This window comes from Microcaecilia unicolor, chromosome 2 (assembly GCF_901765095.1).
Source record: "Microcaecilia unicolor chromosome 2, aMicUni1.1, whole genome shotgun sequence".
Lineage (NCBI taxonomy): Eukaryota > Metazoa > Chordata > Amphibia > Gymnophiona > Siphonopidae > Microcaecilia > Microcaecilia unicolor.
The window spans coordinates 323,128,109-323,144,440 of NC_044032.1; the positions used below are offsets into that span (position 1 = coordinate 323,128,109).

The 16,332-nt window shown below is 44.5% G+C and overlaps 1 protein-coding gene across 1 annotated transcript in view; it reads right to left on the reverse strand.

The window, feature by feature from the left end:
- ELP1 (elongator complex protein 1) overlaps nucleotides 1-16,332 on the reverse strand; it is a 1,128,708-nt gene that overhangs the window by 585,928 nt on the left and 526,448 nt on the right. The window contains 2 exon segments of the mRNA XM_030194341.1: nucleotides 2,529-2,632; nucleotides 14,697-14,803. Coding sequence (XP_030050201.1) covers nucleotides 2,529-2,632; nucleotides 14,697-14,803 — 211 coding nt within the window.

A 16,332-nucleotide genomic window follows, 5' to 3' on the forward strand; every position in this document is an offset into this window, starting at 1 on the left:
AGCACTTCCCTCAGTGTATTATGCAAGGGGGCCGCAGCAACCTCAGCAGGCAGAGAAGGATAGTCCAAGACCTCGAGCACCTCAGCCCTGGGCTCATCCACAACCTCCATAGGAAATGGAATGTCCTTAGACATTTCCCAAACAAAAGATGAAAACGAGAGACTCTCACATGGAGACATTCTACTTTCAATTGGCGGAGTAGGATCAGAGGGAACCCCACATGACTCTTCCTCCGAAAAGTATCCAGGGTCTTCCTCCTCTTCCCACGAACACTCCTCATCGGTGTCGGAGAAAAGCTCCCTAAGAGCTGCCCGAACCCGAGCCTGTCTCGATGTCAAGGATCAACGACCTCGTGGGGGGGTGTCGAGAAGTCGACCCCTGCCTAGACTCCGGCGAAGCTTCCTCCACTAACATCGAGGGGGAATCGACCTGGGTGGCAGACGATGCCGGTACCGCAAGCGGCACCGAGGACGGGGACCTCCTCACAGGCGATGGCCCAGATGGTGCCTCTGCAGTCGGTACGGAAGGCGCAAGCACCCCCGACACCGAGACAGACTGGCACAGCAACCCTTCCAGGAGCTCTGGAAGAAGGGCCCAGATACGCTCGTCGAGAGATTCCTTCGGAAAAGGCTGGGTGGCTGGTGGAAGAGTCGGTTGCAGAATCTAAGGAGGCTCAAGAGCCGGTTCCAGGCTGCCAGATGACTGACGCATCAGCACCTCTTGTATGGAGGGTGAGCGGTCCTACCGGTGCCGACACTTCTTGGGTGCCGAATCCCTCGGCTCCCCGGAGCTCCCGGTACCGTACATGGAAGGAGATTGATGACTGTGCTTCTTAGCCTTCGCTCGACGCCCGTCGAGAATCCTCAGTACCGATGAGGACGTGGAATCCTCACGCCTCCTCGGGGTCGGGTCTGACAAAGGTCGGTCCCGGGGGGGGGGGGGGGGGGCCTGCATAGCAGTAGGCCTCGAGATGGGTGGAGACCCACTCGATGCTTCGCTGCTCCCAGCTTGATGCAGTCTCTCGGCAGCCATTACCTGCGCTCTCGGTGTCGCTGTTTCCCTCGACGTCGACGCTGATTCCAATGCCCTCGGTACCGATGTCGATGCGAAGGACCGGACCACTCAGAAAAAAGTTTCTCACGAGGAGCCTCTCGAGCCACTTGGGTCCGTTTCTTCATCAATTTGACAGCTTACAGGCAGCTGGGAGATGGTCGGGCCTAAGACACTGAAGACACCACACGTGGGGGTTGGTTCTCGAGATGGTCTGGTTGCAGCGAGTACAACGCTTGAAGCCGCTGGGAGTCTTCGATGACATGGGCGGGAAGATAGCGGCCGCAAAATTAAAAGGCTCAATGGTGCCAATAAAAGAAGGCACAAAAAGAGGGAAAAGGACCCGGCCAAGCGGCCTAAAGGTCAGCCTCGACGAAAGTTAAAGGAAACTTCAAAAGATGAGAAAAACTAAGAAAATGAAGGGAAAACCGGATTTTTTTTTTTTTTTTTTTACTGACGGTAATAACTAAGAAAAAAGGAGGAAAAATAGCCGTAAATGCGAAAAAGCCATCTCCTGAGCTGAAAAACTGCACAGCGGGGAAAAACCTGACTGTCCAGGATCGTGGAGAAGAAAAAACTAATTAGGGCATGCTTGCGTCGCAGGCGGGAAGCCATTCACACATGCGCAGTGCGTTCGGTCCACGCGACGGTGCATTCTGGAGAGTTCTTTTTTTCTTTTCGAAAGTTCCAGAATCCTGGGCCGTCGCAGACGACAACCCATACGTAAGAATATTGAGCTTGTTTGTCCTTGGAGAATGTCATATTTACAGAGACAAAACAAATGGTCAAAATGTAGTCTCAGCTGCAGAATGTTGTCTGTCCACCTAGATGAAATGGAAGAATTCAGAAGCCCATTTCAATTAATATATAAACATGTAGCCACTGCTTTACATAAACCTGTGTGTTATCGTTCAAATTTGCAACACATACAATAGATCTATCATTCCAAAGGAATATAAATACCTAAATATTTAATTAAATAATCAAAGAACCCTTTTACTAAAGCTTAGTGACCAGTAATGGACAATAGCATGTGCACAAGTACCACATGACCCATAGCTAAGCTTTAGTAAAAGGGCCCATAAATAACTTAACTAATGAAAAACAAAATGCAAAGCATCACAGCACTAGCATGGTGGGAAATGAAAACTAGTACAATCACTCCCTGTAACTTATCCTCACATACAGTGAAGTCAGCCCTCCCTGCGACTACTGCCACAACGAAGTCTCCCTACTACACTTGAGGGGTGGGGGAGGGGGTCTAATAATGCTGTATCTTACTGGATGCTTCTATTTTTCCCTCTTCTGAAGTTCAGACATGCCATACAATTCTATCAATGTTTTATGAATACACAAGTGTGAGCATTATATGAAAAAATGCAATGCCACCACAACAACAAACCCCCTACACACACACACATTTGGCACATTTCAGAATGCAGAACTTTCTCAAGAGGGGGGCAGCCTCTGCTACTCACCTTTCCATCAACAGTTGCCAGCATAGTCTGTATACACAGATGTGGAAACCGGATAGGATGGCCATTTCCATTCTTCCATGATTCAAGGGCTGCTGCTGGAGATTCTTCAAATTTAAGAAAAATAAATTGAAACAGAAAAAGTCTAATGAAAAGACAGAAACAAAGAAAAATGAAGGCAGATAAAGACCATATGGCCTAACCAGTCTGCCTATCCATGCCATCTAATATCCCTTCCTCTCCCCTAAAGGAGGGTCATAAGTTACTATAGTATTTATTACTAGTCACTCTATGCTCCCTCGGTTTGTAATCCATCATGCCCTTCTCATCCATATAAGCAATCCCTATGTGGTGCAATTCCTTCATTTACTTGTGTTGAAATCCTGTTTCTAGAAAAGCTGGAATACAAATTCATGTTACAATGTACCAGGGGCACCCTACCAAAGAACCCATGTTTTGAAGAAATGTAGAGGGGAGAACAAGGGAGGTCGAGTCCCCCCCCCCCCCCCCCCATCAAAGAAGGCACTAGTGACTGCAAACTATTTCAACAGCCCTCTCATTCCAAATCTCTTTCTTACCCACAGTGTCTCCACTCCAGTCACAGGCGGCCATTATCCCTCCCTTTTGGCCTGCATAGGTCAATGCCACCACTTCCACCGATATTCAAAGGGCACAAACTATTACTGAGCCACAATCAGCTTATAAGATACTTGTTGCCCACCATCTGTTCTAGTGTGTAGTTTCTGAGTATGAATCAACAGTAATCTGCTGTTTCTCCCCCCCCCCCCACCCACCCACCCAAATAAGAGGTATATTGGGAGGCAGGGCTTCTTAAATTTTTAATGCTACTTTTGTATAGGTAGGCTTCTTTGAGTGCTGCCATGGCATTTGTATTTATTTATTTATTTTTTTATTTGGTTGTATTTGGTATACAAAAGAAGTTTACAATAAAGTTAAAGAAAAATGCCACATCTGATACATTGGGTCTATTATTTTTGCAAGGTTTTATATTATTTCAAAATTGTAGAAAACGTAGAATCAAGTACCACACAGGTAAGAACAAGAAGTGGGCCCCAAGTACTGTTAGGCAGAAAGAGGATAATTTTATAAGAGCTGCCTATTCACAAAACCAACAATCATCTTGGTAAAATACCTCCATGCACATTTATACCTATTTGGGAGTTGGCGTAAACACACATGCATGAAGTACAGGTGTGCTACAGAACTCTAGCAATGCTCTGCCCACATTCCTCCCTTGAATGCGTTTACACTCGAGTCAATTAAAAGTAGTGTGAACATTCTCAGCATCTACCTTATACACAAACCTTGGGGTAATTATACAAAAGCCTTTTTCTGTTGAGCAAAACAGGGTTTCCTTATGTTGCTTGTTTTTTTATATATTGTAAACAGATTTGACTTGCTATGAAAATAACATTGGTATAGAAAAACCTATAAACAATATTAACCTACAGAAAGTAATGAAAATAAAAATGTATTGATCATTTTTGCATTCTGATGCAAACAAGCCAAAATATGGTCATGTTAGATTTTCTGGGATCACATTTTCTTGATTATTACAGTGGCTGAATGAAGGGTTTATTTGGGGTGGGGTTTGTTTGTTTTTTATATCTTTAACTCATTCTTTGTTCTTACCATTTTCATCATTTTCTGCTCCCATTTGCATAAAAGCAGTTTATACTGCTGAATATATTAAGCACTGTATACTATGGACTACAAGCTCCTATAGGTTTTTTAGTTTGTCATTGGCTCTTTCTGAGTACATGTGCACTGCTCCCAGTGCATTGTGAGCTTTCCTTATTGGTTTGCTCAGTCTCTATGCATGCTGGGGAAGGAGCTGGTTTGGCCCTCCCATCAAGTCAGTGAGCACAAAGAGGTTTAATGACAGGAGATGGCATGACGTCAAATTTGAAGGAAGTCCCCCTGCAGAGCCACCATACTGCTGAACGCAAAACAAACTATCCACTGCTGTATCCTTGTTGGTAGCATGTATATTTAATCTCAGTTACAGAAACATGCCAGCTCATGCAGAATAACGATGAACACAGAGGAACTGTCAGAATGGAATAACCTTGCATTGGTTAGAGTAGTAATTACTTCTAAATTGTAATCATAGCAACATAGTAACATAGTAGATGACGGCAGAAAAAGACCTGCATGGTCCATCCAGTCTGCCCAAGACAAACTCATATGTGTATACCTTACCTTGAATTTGTACCCGCTCTTTTCAGGGCACAGACCATATAAGTCTGCCCAGCAGTATTTCCCGCCTCCCAACCACAAGTCCCGCCTCCCATCACCGGCTCTGGTATAGACCGTATAAGTCTGCCCTCCCCTATCCTCGCCTCCCAACCACCACCCCCCTCTTCCCCCCACCTGCTCCGCCACCCAATTTCAGCTAAGCTTCTGAGGATCCATTCCTTCTGCACAGGATTCCTCTATGCATATCCCACGCATGTTTGAACTCCGTTACCGTTTTCATCTCCACCACCTCCCGCGGGAGGGCATTCCAAGCGTCCACCACCCTCTCCGTGAAAAAATACTTCCTGACATCTTTCCTGAGTCTGCCCCCCTTCAATCTCATTTCATGTCCTCTCGTTCTACCGCCTTCCCATCTCCGGAAAAGATTCATTTGCGGATTAATACCTTTCAAATATTTGAACGTCTGTATCATATCACCCCTGTTCCTCCTTTCCTCCAGGGTGTACATGTTCAGGTCAGCAAGCCTCTCTTCATACGTCTTGGAACGTAAATCCCATACCATCCTCGTAGCTTTTCTTTGCACCGCTTCCATTTTTTTAACATCCTTCGCAAGATACGGCCTCCAAAACTGAACACAATACTCCAGGTGGGGCCTCACCAACGTCTTATACAGGGGCATTAAAACCTCCTTTCTTCTGCTGGTCACTCCTCTCTCTATACAGCCTAGCAATCTTCGAGCTACGGCCACCGCCTTGTTGCACTGTTTCGTCGCCTTCAGGTCCTCAGATACTATCACCCCAAGATCCCTCTCCCTGTCCGTGCCTATCAGACTCTCCCCACCTAACACATACGTCTCCCTTGGATTTCTACTCCCTAAGTGCATTACTTTGCATTTCTTCGCATTGAATTTTAATTGCCAAACGTTAGACCATTCTTCTAGCTTCTTCAGATCTTTTTTCATGTTTTCCACTCCCTCCGGGGTGTCCACTCTGTTGGAAATCTTGGTGTCATCCGCAAAAAGCCAAACTTTACTTTGTAACCCTTCGGCAATGTCACTCACAAATATATTGAACAGAATCGGCCCCAGCACCGATCCCTGAGGCACTCCACTACTCACCTTTCCCTCCTCCGAGCGAACTCCATTCACCACCACCCTCTGGCGTCTGTCCGTCAACCAGTTCCTAATCCAGTTCACCACTTCGGGTCCTATCTTCAGGCCGTCTAGTTTATTTAAGAGCCTCCTGTGGGGAACCGTGTCAAAAGCCTTGCTGAAATCTAAGTAGATGACGTCCATAGCACGTCCTTGATTTAATTCTCCTGTCACCCAGTCAAAGAATTCAATGAGATTCGTTTGGCACGATTTCCCTTTGGTGAAACCATGTTGTCTCGGATCTTGCAACTTATTGGCTTCCAGGAAATTCACTATCCTTTCCTTCAGCATGGCTTCCATTACTTTTCCAATAACCGAAGTGAGGCTTACCGGCCTGTAGTTTCCAGCTTCTTCCCTATCCCCACTTTTGTGAAGAGGGACCACCTCCGCCGTTCTTCAATCCCTCGGAACCTCTCCCGTCTCCAAGGATTTATTAAACAAGTCTTTAAGAGGACCCGCCAGAACCTCTCTGAGCTCCCTCAGTATTCTGGGGTGGATCCCGTCCGGCCCCATGGCTTTGTCCACCTTTAGCTTTCCAAGTTGTTGATACACACTCTCTTCTGTGAACGGCGCTCTATCCACCTCATTCTCAGGTGTACTTTTGCCAGTCCCTCTTGGTCCTTCCCCAGGGTTTTCTTCAGTGAAAACAGAACAAAAGTATCTATTAAACAAATTGGCTTTTTCTTCATCATTTTCTACATAGCGTTTTGTTGTATCTTTTAGTCTCACAATTCCCTTTATAGTCTTTCTCCTGTCACTAATATACCTGAAGAAGTTTTTGTCTCCCCTCCTTATATTTCTAGCCATTTGTTCATTATCAGTATATCATTTTGAGGGGCTGGTTATAGGGGCACCCTAGCAAGCATTATATTGGTGCTAAGATGGCCACCAAAACAAACATGTTATGAGAATCAGGTGCTCAACATTCAGAGTTTCTATTTATAAACATTAGTCAGGTGGAAACCGGGAGCATTTAACATCTTTTTTTTCCTAAGGGTACATCAAAAGAGAAAGACAGTATGTGGGAACTTGCTCCTTTTGTTTTCTGGAATGCAGTGGTATATTATAAAAATGAACTTGATATTTTTTATTACTACTATTTAAAAGACAAGTATTGAACAATTAGGGAAGCGCTACTTTCATGCAGATGTCCAGAATCAGTCTAAATGTGCCAGTTCTGTTGGATATTTATTTCTACTTAAAATCTGTATGAATGGAAATGCAAGCAGCACATTTAGCTGCCAAGTTCATACAAAGTGAGGAGTGGCCTAGTGGTTAGGGTGGTGGACTTTGGTCCTGGGGAACTGAGGAACTGAGTTTGATTCCCAGCACAGGCAGCTCCTTGTGACTCTGCCCGCCACATTGAGCCTGCCATGAGTGGGAAAGCGCGAGGTACAAATGTAACAAAAATTCAAAAGAAAAAAAATGTCCATGAAAAATAAATCTATTGGCTGCCTGCTATGTGAATATTCAATTACTGTTTCATTATTGCTACCAAGTATTACATATTTGGGCATTTGCATAAAATTTTGACTGGACAGAAAAGATCTTTATCTGCCAACATCTATTATATTACTACTAGTAAAAAAGGCCCGTTTCTGACACAAATGAAACGGGCACTAGCAAGGTTTTCCTTGGAGTGTGTATGTTTGAGAAAGTGTGTGTGAGAGTGACTCTGTGAGAGAGAGAGAGAGAGTGAATGTGCAAGTGTGTGTGTGTGACAGAGAGAGAGTGAGACTGGGTGCGAGTGTGTGTGTGAGAATGAGAGTGTGTGAGAATGAGAGTGTGTTCCAGGGTCCCCCCTCCCTCCGAGTTCCAGGATCGTCATCCCTCACCTTCCTGTTGCAGGCCCCTTCCCTCCGTTTTTGAAAAGTCATCTTCACTTACCCAGTCGGGGTTACGGCGGCCAGCAGCAGCGGTACAACGCGTGCAGGCTCGGCCCTTCCGTCTCTCTCAGCTCTGGTCCCGCCCTCATTTCCTGTTTCCGCAAGGGTGGGACCAGAGCTGAGAGAGACAGAAGGGCCGAGCCTGCACGCATTGTACCGCTGCTGCCGGCCGCCGTAATCCCGATGGGGTAAGTGAAGATGACTTTTCAAAATCGGAAGGAGGGGGCCTGGAACTGGAAGGGAGGGAGGGAGGGACGACGATCCTGGAACTGGGAGGGAGGGAGGGAGGGACGACGACGCTGGAACCCGGAGGGAGGGAGGGATGGAGAACGTTGGGGCGAGGCTTCTGGGCCCACCGGTCCGACGGCCATGTGGACGGACCCCCTCCCCCCGATCCACAGGCCTTGTGCTCCTGCCGTCGTGTGACTTGGGGGGGAGGTGGCAGCGGCAGCACCTCCTGTGCTAGCCTCCAGCGCTCCCTGTGGGGGGTGGGGGGCGAATCAGCTGTGAGGCGTTGTTCCCCCCCTTTTGTGAGGGTTCTGTTGCTGTCGTCATACTATGTATGGTGACGTCAGCCTGGGCTACGAAGCCTAGCAGACCAACTCCGAAGAAGCCACGGACAGAGGCAGCAAGACGCATAGAATGTTGGAGGTGAGAATTATTATATAGGATGGTCTTAATTTGTTTATCCAGACCTTACATGCACATGGTATTGCATTTTTAAGCCCAAAGGTGAAACCTAAGGGTGGTTGAACAAATGCTGATACATTTTGTTGTTTCAGACTTTGGTTTGGACTCCTTTGGGTCCTACTGATCTGAGAATGGGACAGTTAGATCACGAAGGAGCAAAAGGGGCACTCAGAAAGGACAAGGCCATTTAATGAATTCTTTGCTTCGGATTCTACAGAAAATGATGTAAGAGATCTACCTGTACAGGAAAAGGTTTTCAAGGGTGATAACGCTAAGGAACTAAAAGAAATCTCGGTGAACCTGAAAGACACAGTGAACCAAATCAACACGTTAAAGAGTGATAAATCACCTGGACCGGATGGTATACACCTCAGGGTATTGAAAGAATGAACACGAAACTGGTGATCTGATGTTAGTGATCTGTAACCTGTCATTAAAATCATCTGTAGTACCTAAAGAATGGAGGGTGGCCAATGTAACGCCGATTTTTAAAAATGGTTCCAGGGATGAACTGGAAAACTACAGACAGATAAGCCCTATGTCAGTGCTGAGCAAGATGGTGGAAACTATTATAAAGAATAAAATTATGAAACACAGATACACATGGTTTAATGGGTCGGAGTAAGCTTGGGTTTAGTCAAGAGAAGTCAAGTGTCGCCAATTTGCTTCATTTCTTTGAAGGCATGAATAAACATGTGGATAATGGTGAGCTGGTTGACGTACTGTATCTAGATTTTCAGAAAGCATTTGAAAAATTCCTCAGTAGACACTTCTCAGAAAATTGAAAAGTCATGAGATAGGAGGCAGTGTCCTTCTGTGGATTAGAAATTGGTTACTGGACAGAAAACAGAGGGTAGGGTTAAATGACCATTTTTCACAATGGAGGAGGGTGAATAGTGGCGTGCCGCAGGGATCTATACTGGGACCAGTGGTATTTAACATATTTATAAATGATCTGCAAATAAGTCTACTTAGACCTTCTTATTCACCTGCAGTACAGAGAAGAGGTCTCCCACATCTTCATCTGTGCCTGTCTGAGGTTTCTGTAAACAGGCACTGTCACAGCTTCTGATGGGAGTCATTGGAAGTAAAATTTATTCTTCCCTGTTAATTTCCTTTCCTTGAGTTCCGCTAGACCAGTCTAAACCAGTGGGTTATATCCCCCAACCAGAAGCTGGAACTAGAGAGAAAACACACAAAGAAGCGATGACCACAATGAGAGAAATACAAGACTCAGGAGCCAAGCATAGTTGTAAGAACTTATTGTGATGATAAAGAGCAAATCACAATGACCCAACACTGCTGCACTTCAGTGCTGTCTGCCTGCAAAAGGGGTCTAAGCTGCAGATTGTGTAAATTCTCTCCTAACATGTGGAAAGGTCTTATAGCTTAGTTTCTGCTCTGATTCAAGCATAATGACTATAAAAGCAAAAATGGTAGCGAGAAAAAGCGTCTCCAGTGACATCACTGATACAAGAGAAGGTGTGGTCTGAAACTCATTGTTATAATTCTAAACAATGCCCATAAAGAAAACATACTAGAATCACTTGGTATCCTCCGAAACTTCTTCAGGAAGAACCGACAACTTGGAGATAAAATATTAAGACTACCATGAACAACAGAGACTATAAGAACTGAGAGAACAAGGAGTGGTATCAAACAGTTATCAGGATACCCCCTTCACCCCATGTCTTCCGAAGGCGAAGCTGAACTGGTCCAGTAGGACTCAAAGAAAGGAAATAAGCAGGTAAGAATATATACATTTCACTTTCCAGCTTGACCAATCCAAACTAGCTCTGTAACAAAGCTCTGTATATTGGGACAGGAGGAAGACAAAGCCTCCTGAACAACTGCTCTGCCAAAGGAACTCACCTCTGGCCCACAGATCCAGCTCATAAAGTTTCACAAAGAAATGAAGGGATGACCAGGTTGCTGCTCAGCAAATGTCCTACGGAACGATAGCTTAGACTCTGGTTGAATGTGTTCAAAGACCGCACCGACTCAATGGCCACCTTAATCCATCAATGTTTTAGAAGCCACTTCCCTCTTCCATGTCCCATGAAACAAAACACAAGATGGTCTGGCTGAACTCACTGGTCACTACTACTAGATACTTCAACAAGACTCTGGACATCCAACTTACTGATCTTACAAATAGCTCACGTGCTAGAATTCTGTCGAAAGATAGGCAACAAGACTACTTGATTCACCTAAGGAGACACCACTTGGCACAAATGAGAAAACTGTATACAGTGAAACCGAATTACACACAATGGATAGGTTTAAAAAAGGTTTGCATAGTTTCGAAAAAGAAAATTCTACAAGTCATTATTATGATAGACTGGAAAAATACACTGCTTTATTTCTAGGATAAGCAGCATAAAAGATGAAATTAGGCCTTACCTGCTAATTTTCTTTCCTCTAGACCCTCCAGACCGGTCAAGACGCTTGGGTTATACACTCCCACCAGCAGAAGGAGACTGAGAATACTGAACTTTGCACACTGTATATGTAACCTGCGCAGAACCCTAGCAATCCAGTATAAAGCTAACAAAGCAGACAAAAGACAAAACTGTCCAAAAACCCTGTATCCGGAAAAAAACGCCAACTCAAAACTAAGAGTGCTTGACAGATCGGACACAGCCAGCGTCCCGAACTGTCCCATTCTGACACCAGAAGAAAGAAGATCCCTGGCATCGAAACTAACAGTAGTGGAAAACCAATACTATAAAACAGCCACAGCAGAATACGGGTCCAAAACCATAACAAGTATAAAACAGACAGCATTGATGAACACAAGGGAGGGATCCTTGACCGGTCTGGAGGGTCTAGAGGAAAGAAAATTAGCAGGTAAGGCCTAATTTCACCTTCCTCAACGACCCTCCAGACCAGTCAAGACACTTGGGAAGTACCAAAGCAGTAAAATACTAAGGGTGGGATCCCCTAGAAGCAGAAGACAGCACAGCAGCACCAAATCTGGCCTACTCTCTTGCCTGAACATCGATTCTGTAATGCTTCACAAACGAATGCAAAGAAGACCAGACAGCTGCTCTACAAATGTCCTGTGGAGGAATGAAACTGCACTCCGCCCAAGAAGAAGCTACCCCCCGAGTGGAATGCGCCTTAAGCATAGGCGGCACCACACGGCCCTTCAATAAATAGGCTGAGGCAATAGCCTCCTTCAACCACCTAGCAATTGATGACTTAGAAGCGGCCGCACCTTTCTTAGGCCCCCCATGCAAAACATACAGTCTATCTGAAGACCGAAACTCCTGTGTCCTTCCTCAGGTAAAAACACGCAGAACCCGATGGACATCCAATTTCGGCAAGCGACGCTGGGAGGAATCACCCGATCTATCCCCTAAGAACGGCAAGGAAATCACTTGATTCACATGAAAAGCGGAAACCACTTTAGGCACAAAGGAGGGTACTGTCTTCAGTGAAAACTTTTCCTTGGAAAAAGACAAGAAAGGCTCTCTACAGGACAAAGCCTGGAGTTCCGAAATCCTCCGAGCTAAAGTAATTGCTACCAAAAACACAGTCTTCAGAGTAAGATCATTCAACGTGCACGCGTCTAAGGGTTCAAAAGGAGCACCCATCAGTACTTCCATCACCAAATTCAAATCCCATGACGAGACCAACAGGCGAATAGGCGGACGTATCAGCATAACTCCCCGCAAAAAATGGAGACACCAAAGAAGAACCCTTGACCTTCCCGTGAAAACAGGACAATGCCGCTACCTGAACTTTCAAGAAGGATAATGAGAGACCCCTCTTTAAACCATCCTGCAAGAACTCCAAAACCTCTGCAACCGAAGCACGAAATGGGAGGTAAGACCGATCTTGACACCAGCTCTCAAAAATCCGCCATACACGCACATAGGGCACACCATTCGATGATCACTATATGCCAAATGGTCTCCCCACCTTAACGTCAGAAAGGTTCTCTCCATTCACAAGCACCAGGTCCAGAATAGCTCCATCCCGCGTCGGTTCCGTTACCCACTGCTGACACAATTCTTCCTGTAGGGAATTCAAGATCTTTTTGCTTCTAGACGACCCCGCAGCAGGGACACCCAAATCAACATCTGGCATATTGAAGTCACCTATCAGTAGTACTTCCCTTTTCCTAGCTATCTTGTGGATGTCTTCAATTAAGTCTTTGTCCGTTTCCTCCGACTGTGAGGTTGACCTGTATATTATTCCGATATAGATACATTTTCCTTTCCCTCTTTCCAGTTTAACCCGCAGCACTTCTTCCGTATCCCACATGTCCTGCAGTTCTCTCACTTTGATCTCATTCTTAGCATATATAATGCCACTCCTCCACCCTTTTTTCCTACTCTGTCCTTCCTGAATAGATTATAGCCAGGTATAGCAACATCCCAGTCATGATTCTCAGTGAACCACATCTCCGTGACCGCCACTAAATCCAAGTCTGCTTCCATTATTGTGGCCTCTAGATCTAGAAGTTTGTTTCCCATACTACAGGCATTGGTACATAAAGCTCTCCAGATGTTACTCTTTTTTCTCTTCTATAGGGGCATTTGATGTCCTACCTTCCTTGGGGTTAATTATGGCTTTGTGGCCTTTTTTACCCATCCCCATCGATTTTAGTTTAAAGCCCTCTTTAGTACTTTAGCCAGTCTGTTGCTGAAGACACTCCGTCCTTTCCTTGACAGATGGACACCATCACCACTCAGTAGCTCTTGAAAAATCATCCCATGGTCTAAGAAACCAAAGCACTCTCATCGGCACCAACCACGCATTTATCTCCAAGATGCAAGCTTCTCTCATTCAGCCTTTACCTTTGACAGGGAGGTTAGATGAGAACACCGCCTGCGCACCTAGATACTTCACCCAAAGCCATGAAGTCTCGTATGATATGTTCAGTAGGATATTTAGCAGTATCATTTGTGCCAACATGGATGAAAAGCATAGGAGAGTGGTCAGTAGGCTTCATGAGTCTAGACAATCTTTCCACAACATCACGAATCTTGGCACCAGGTAGACAGCAAACTTCCCTGGACAACATGTCTGGTCGGTAGATGGGTGCTTCGGTACCCCTCAGAAGTGAATCTCCACCACTACCTTTCGCTTCTTTGTGGCCACTTGTCCAGCGGTGTTGGCATGTTTGGTCGTTGTTTCCTCCTGTTTTTTAGATGTTTCTATCTCTTCTACTTCCATGGCTGCAAACCAATTCTTTAGTTCAACAGAAGATGGAGTTGGAGGGTTGATCTTGCAGGACCTGGTGACCTGCTTCCAGTTGTACTCTGTCTGCCGAAGATCTTCTCTCCCTTTGCTGCAAGTCCCCAATGTTTTGACCTGCATCTCTGTGACAAATTTCTGGTTGTCCTTGATGTTTCTTAGTGTTGACACTTCTTCTCTTAGTTCTTGTACTTCTTTCAAGAGGGATTCAACATAATTACATTTGTCACATGAAACCAGAATCTTGTCTTGGTGCAAGGATTTAGTCTGGACAGAGGCAGAAGCTGTAGTGAAAGCAGTAGCTGTAGGGCCTCTTTGTTTCTTTACCATAGTTCCAAGTGTAGGGGATGTTGTACTTGTGAAAATAAAATAAATGGCCTGCCAAACTACCAATCCTATTTTTTTCTCCTACATCTGTTTCGTGGGATATAGGGAGCAGGTAGTTTTTGTGTAGTTTTCGTGTAAGATCACTAGCGATCACTGCAAACTGCAAACTGCAGTTGTATTTGTTCGCAGTGATCGCTAGTGACCTTTTTTGTCTCTGAGTTTGACTTTGTGTTATTTTCAGTGTTCCAGTAGTATCATATGCTCAACAGAACATCAGCATATTGACCCCTGATGAAGGCTTTATAGCCGAAACACGGACCGTGTAAGGTCCTAATAAAGTCTACTTGGAGTTTTCATTCTGTGAGTTTTGACTGGTTTCTTGGATTGGATTGTCTTCCACTCTGCATTCGTTCTCCTTGGTGATTTTGTGGAAGGTGTGAACCTCTTCTTTTTTATACAAACCTGTTTACAAGAAACCAGGTGGGGGATGGGGAGGGCTGAACACACACTAAGGAAAAAAGATCTAATACAGAGTTTTAGCAGTTTTTAAATGTAGTGCTCAGATTAAACTATAAAATAAAACAGTCAATAGACAAGTTATAAACATAGCAAAGCACAACACAAGTTGAAATAGAGCAGATAAAAGTTTTTGTATTTTGTTTTCTTTTTTATATACAATGCAACACATACCCCAAAGGTACTTTAGAAGCTGCCCGTCTTCTAGCTGAAGAGCTGCTACCCTGGTCTTTGGGCTATAACACAGGCTAACCACTTGCCCATCCACAGTCACAGCATTCCTGTAAGAAGACACAAACGATATGAAAGACACATAGTACTGACAAGTCTCTCCCAGCCAAGAACACTAGATCATCAATACTGCAAGCCATACTGCCTCAGTTGAACCTTATCAACCCACATCTTAATTTCTTGTTTGATGGGGGTGGAGGGAGAGGAGGAATGGGCAGACCGGCACTCTGAGGTCTAAAAATGGCCTTGTCCCTTTCCAGCCTGAGCTGCAGTATTCCACATAACAGAAGAGAATGAGCGCACCTGTCTTCTCTCTAACAGGATAATGTTAATGATTGCCCTAGAAATTGAGGCTTCTGCATATACATGTTATCAATAGAAATTAAACAAAATAAAACATGGAAAAGAAAATAAGATGATACCTTTTTTATTGGACATAACAATACATTTCTTGATTAGCTTTCGAAGGTTGCCCTTCTTCGTCAGATCGGAAATAAGCAAATGTGCTAGCTGACAGTGTATGTAAATGAAAACATTCAAGCATTACTATGACAGTCTGACAGGGTGGGAGGATGGGGGTGGGTAGGAGGTATGCATGGGGACATCAAAGCATATCATTGATATTCTAACAGGATGGGTGTGGATAGGTGAGGGGTGGGGTGATCAACAGAGAAATACAGCTTTATGGTTTATAATGGGCTAGGAACCCCAGATCCTTGTTAAGTCCTTTCTGTTGGGTGTTAAAATATTCAATCATTCTGACTTCAAAGGTCTTACGTTCTTGTATGGTTTTAAAGTTACCTTTCAGGATTCTCACTGTGAAGTCACTGGTACAGTGTCCTGGTCCTGTAAAATGTTGACCAACAGGTGTGGGAACCCTAATGGCAACAGTATTGTTCATGTGATGTCTACGTAAATTGAATCTTGTCTTAAGCATCTGGCCTGTTTCTCCAATATAGCATCCTTGGTCAACATTTTACAGGACCAGGACACTGCACCAGTGACTTCACAGTGAGAATCCTGAAAGGTAACTTTAAAACCATACAAGAACGTAAGACCTTTGAAGTCAGAATGATTGAATATTTTAACACCCAATAGAATGGACTTAACAAGGATCTGGGGTTCCTAGCCCATTATAAACCATAAAGCTGTATGTCTCTGTTGATCACCCACCCCTCACCTATCCACACCCATCCTGTTAGAATATCAATGATAAGTTTTGATGTCCCCATGCATACGTCCTACCCACCCCCATCCTCCCACCCTGTCAGACTGTCATAGTAATGCTTGAATGTTTTCACTTATATACACTGTCAGCTAGCACATTTGCTTATTTCCGATCTGACGAAGAAGGGCAACCTTCGAAAGCTAATCAAGAAATGTATTAAGTTATGTCCAATAAAAAAGGTATCATCTTATTTTCTTTTCCATGTTTTATTTTGTTTGATTTCTATTGATAACCTTAAGAGTGGACTAACACGGCTACTACACTCCTCTGCATATACATGGAAACAAAACATGTTCTATTTTCTACAAACAATAAATTCTGGTCCAAGAAATTTAAAGGGTGCTCCATAAA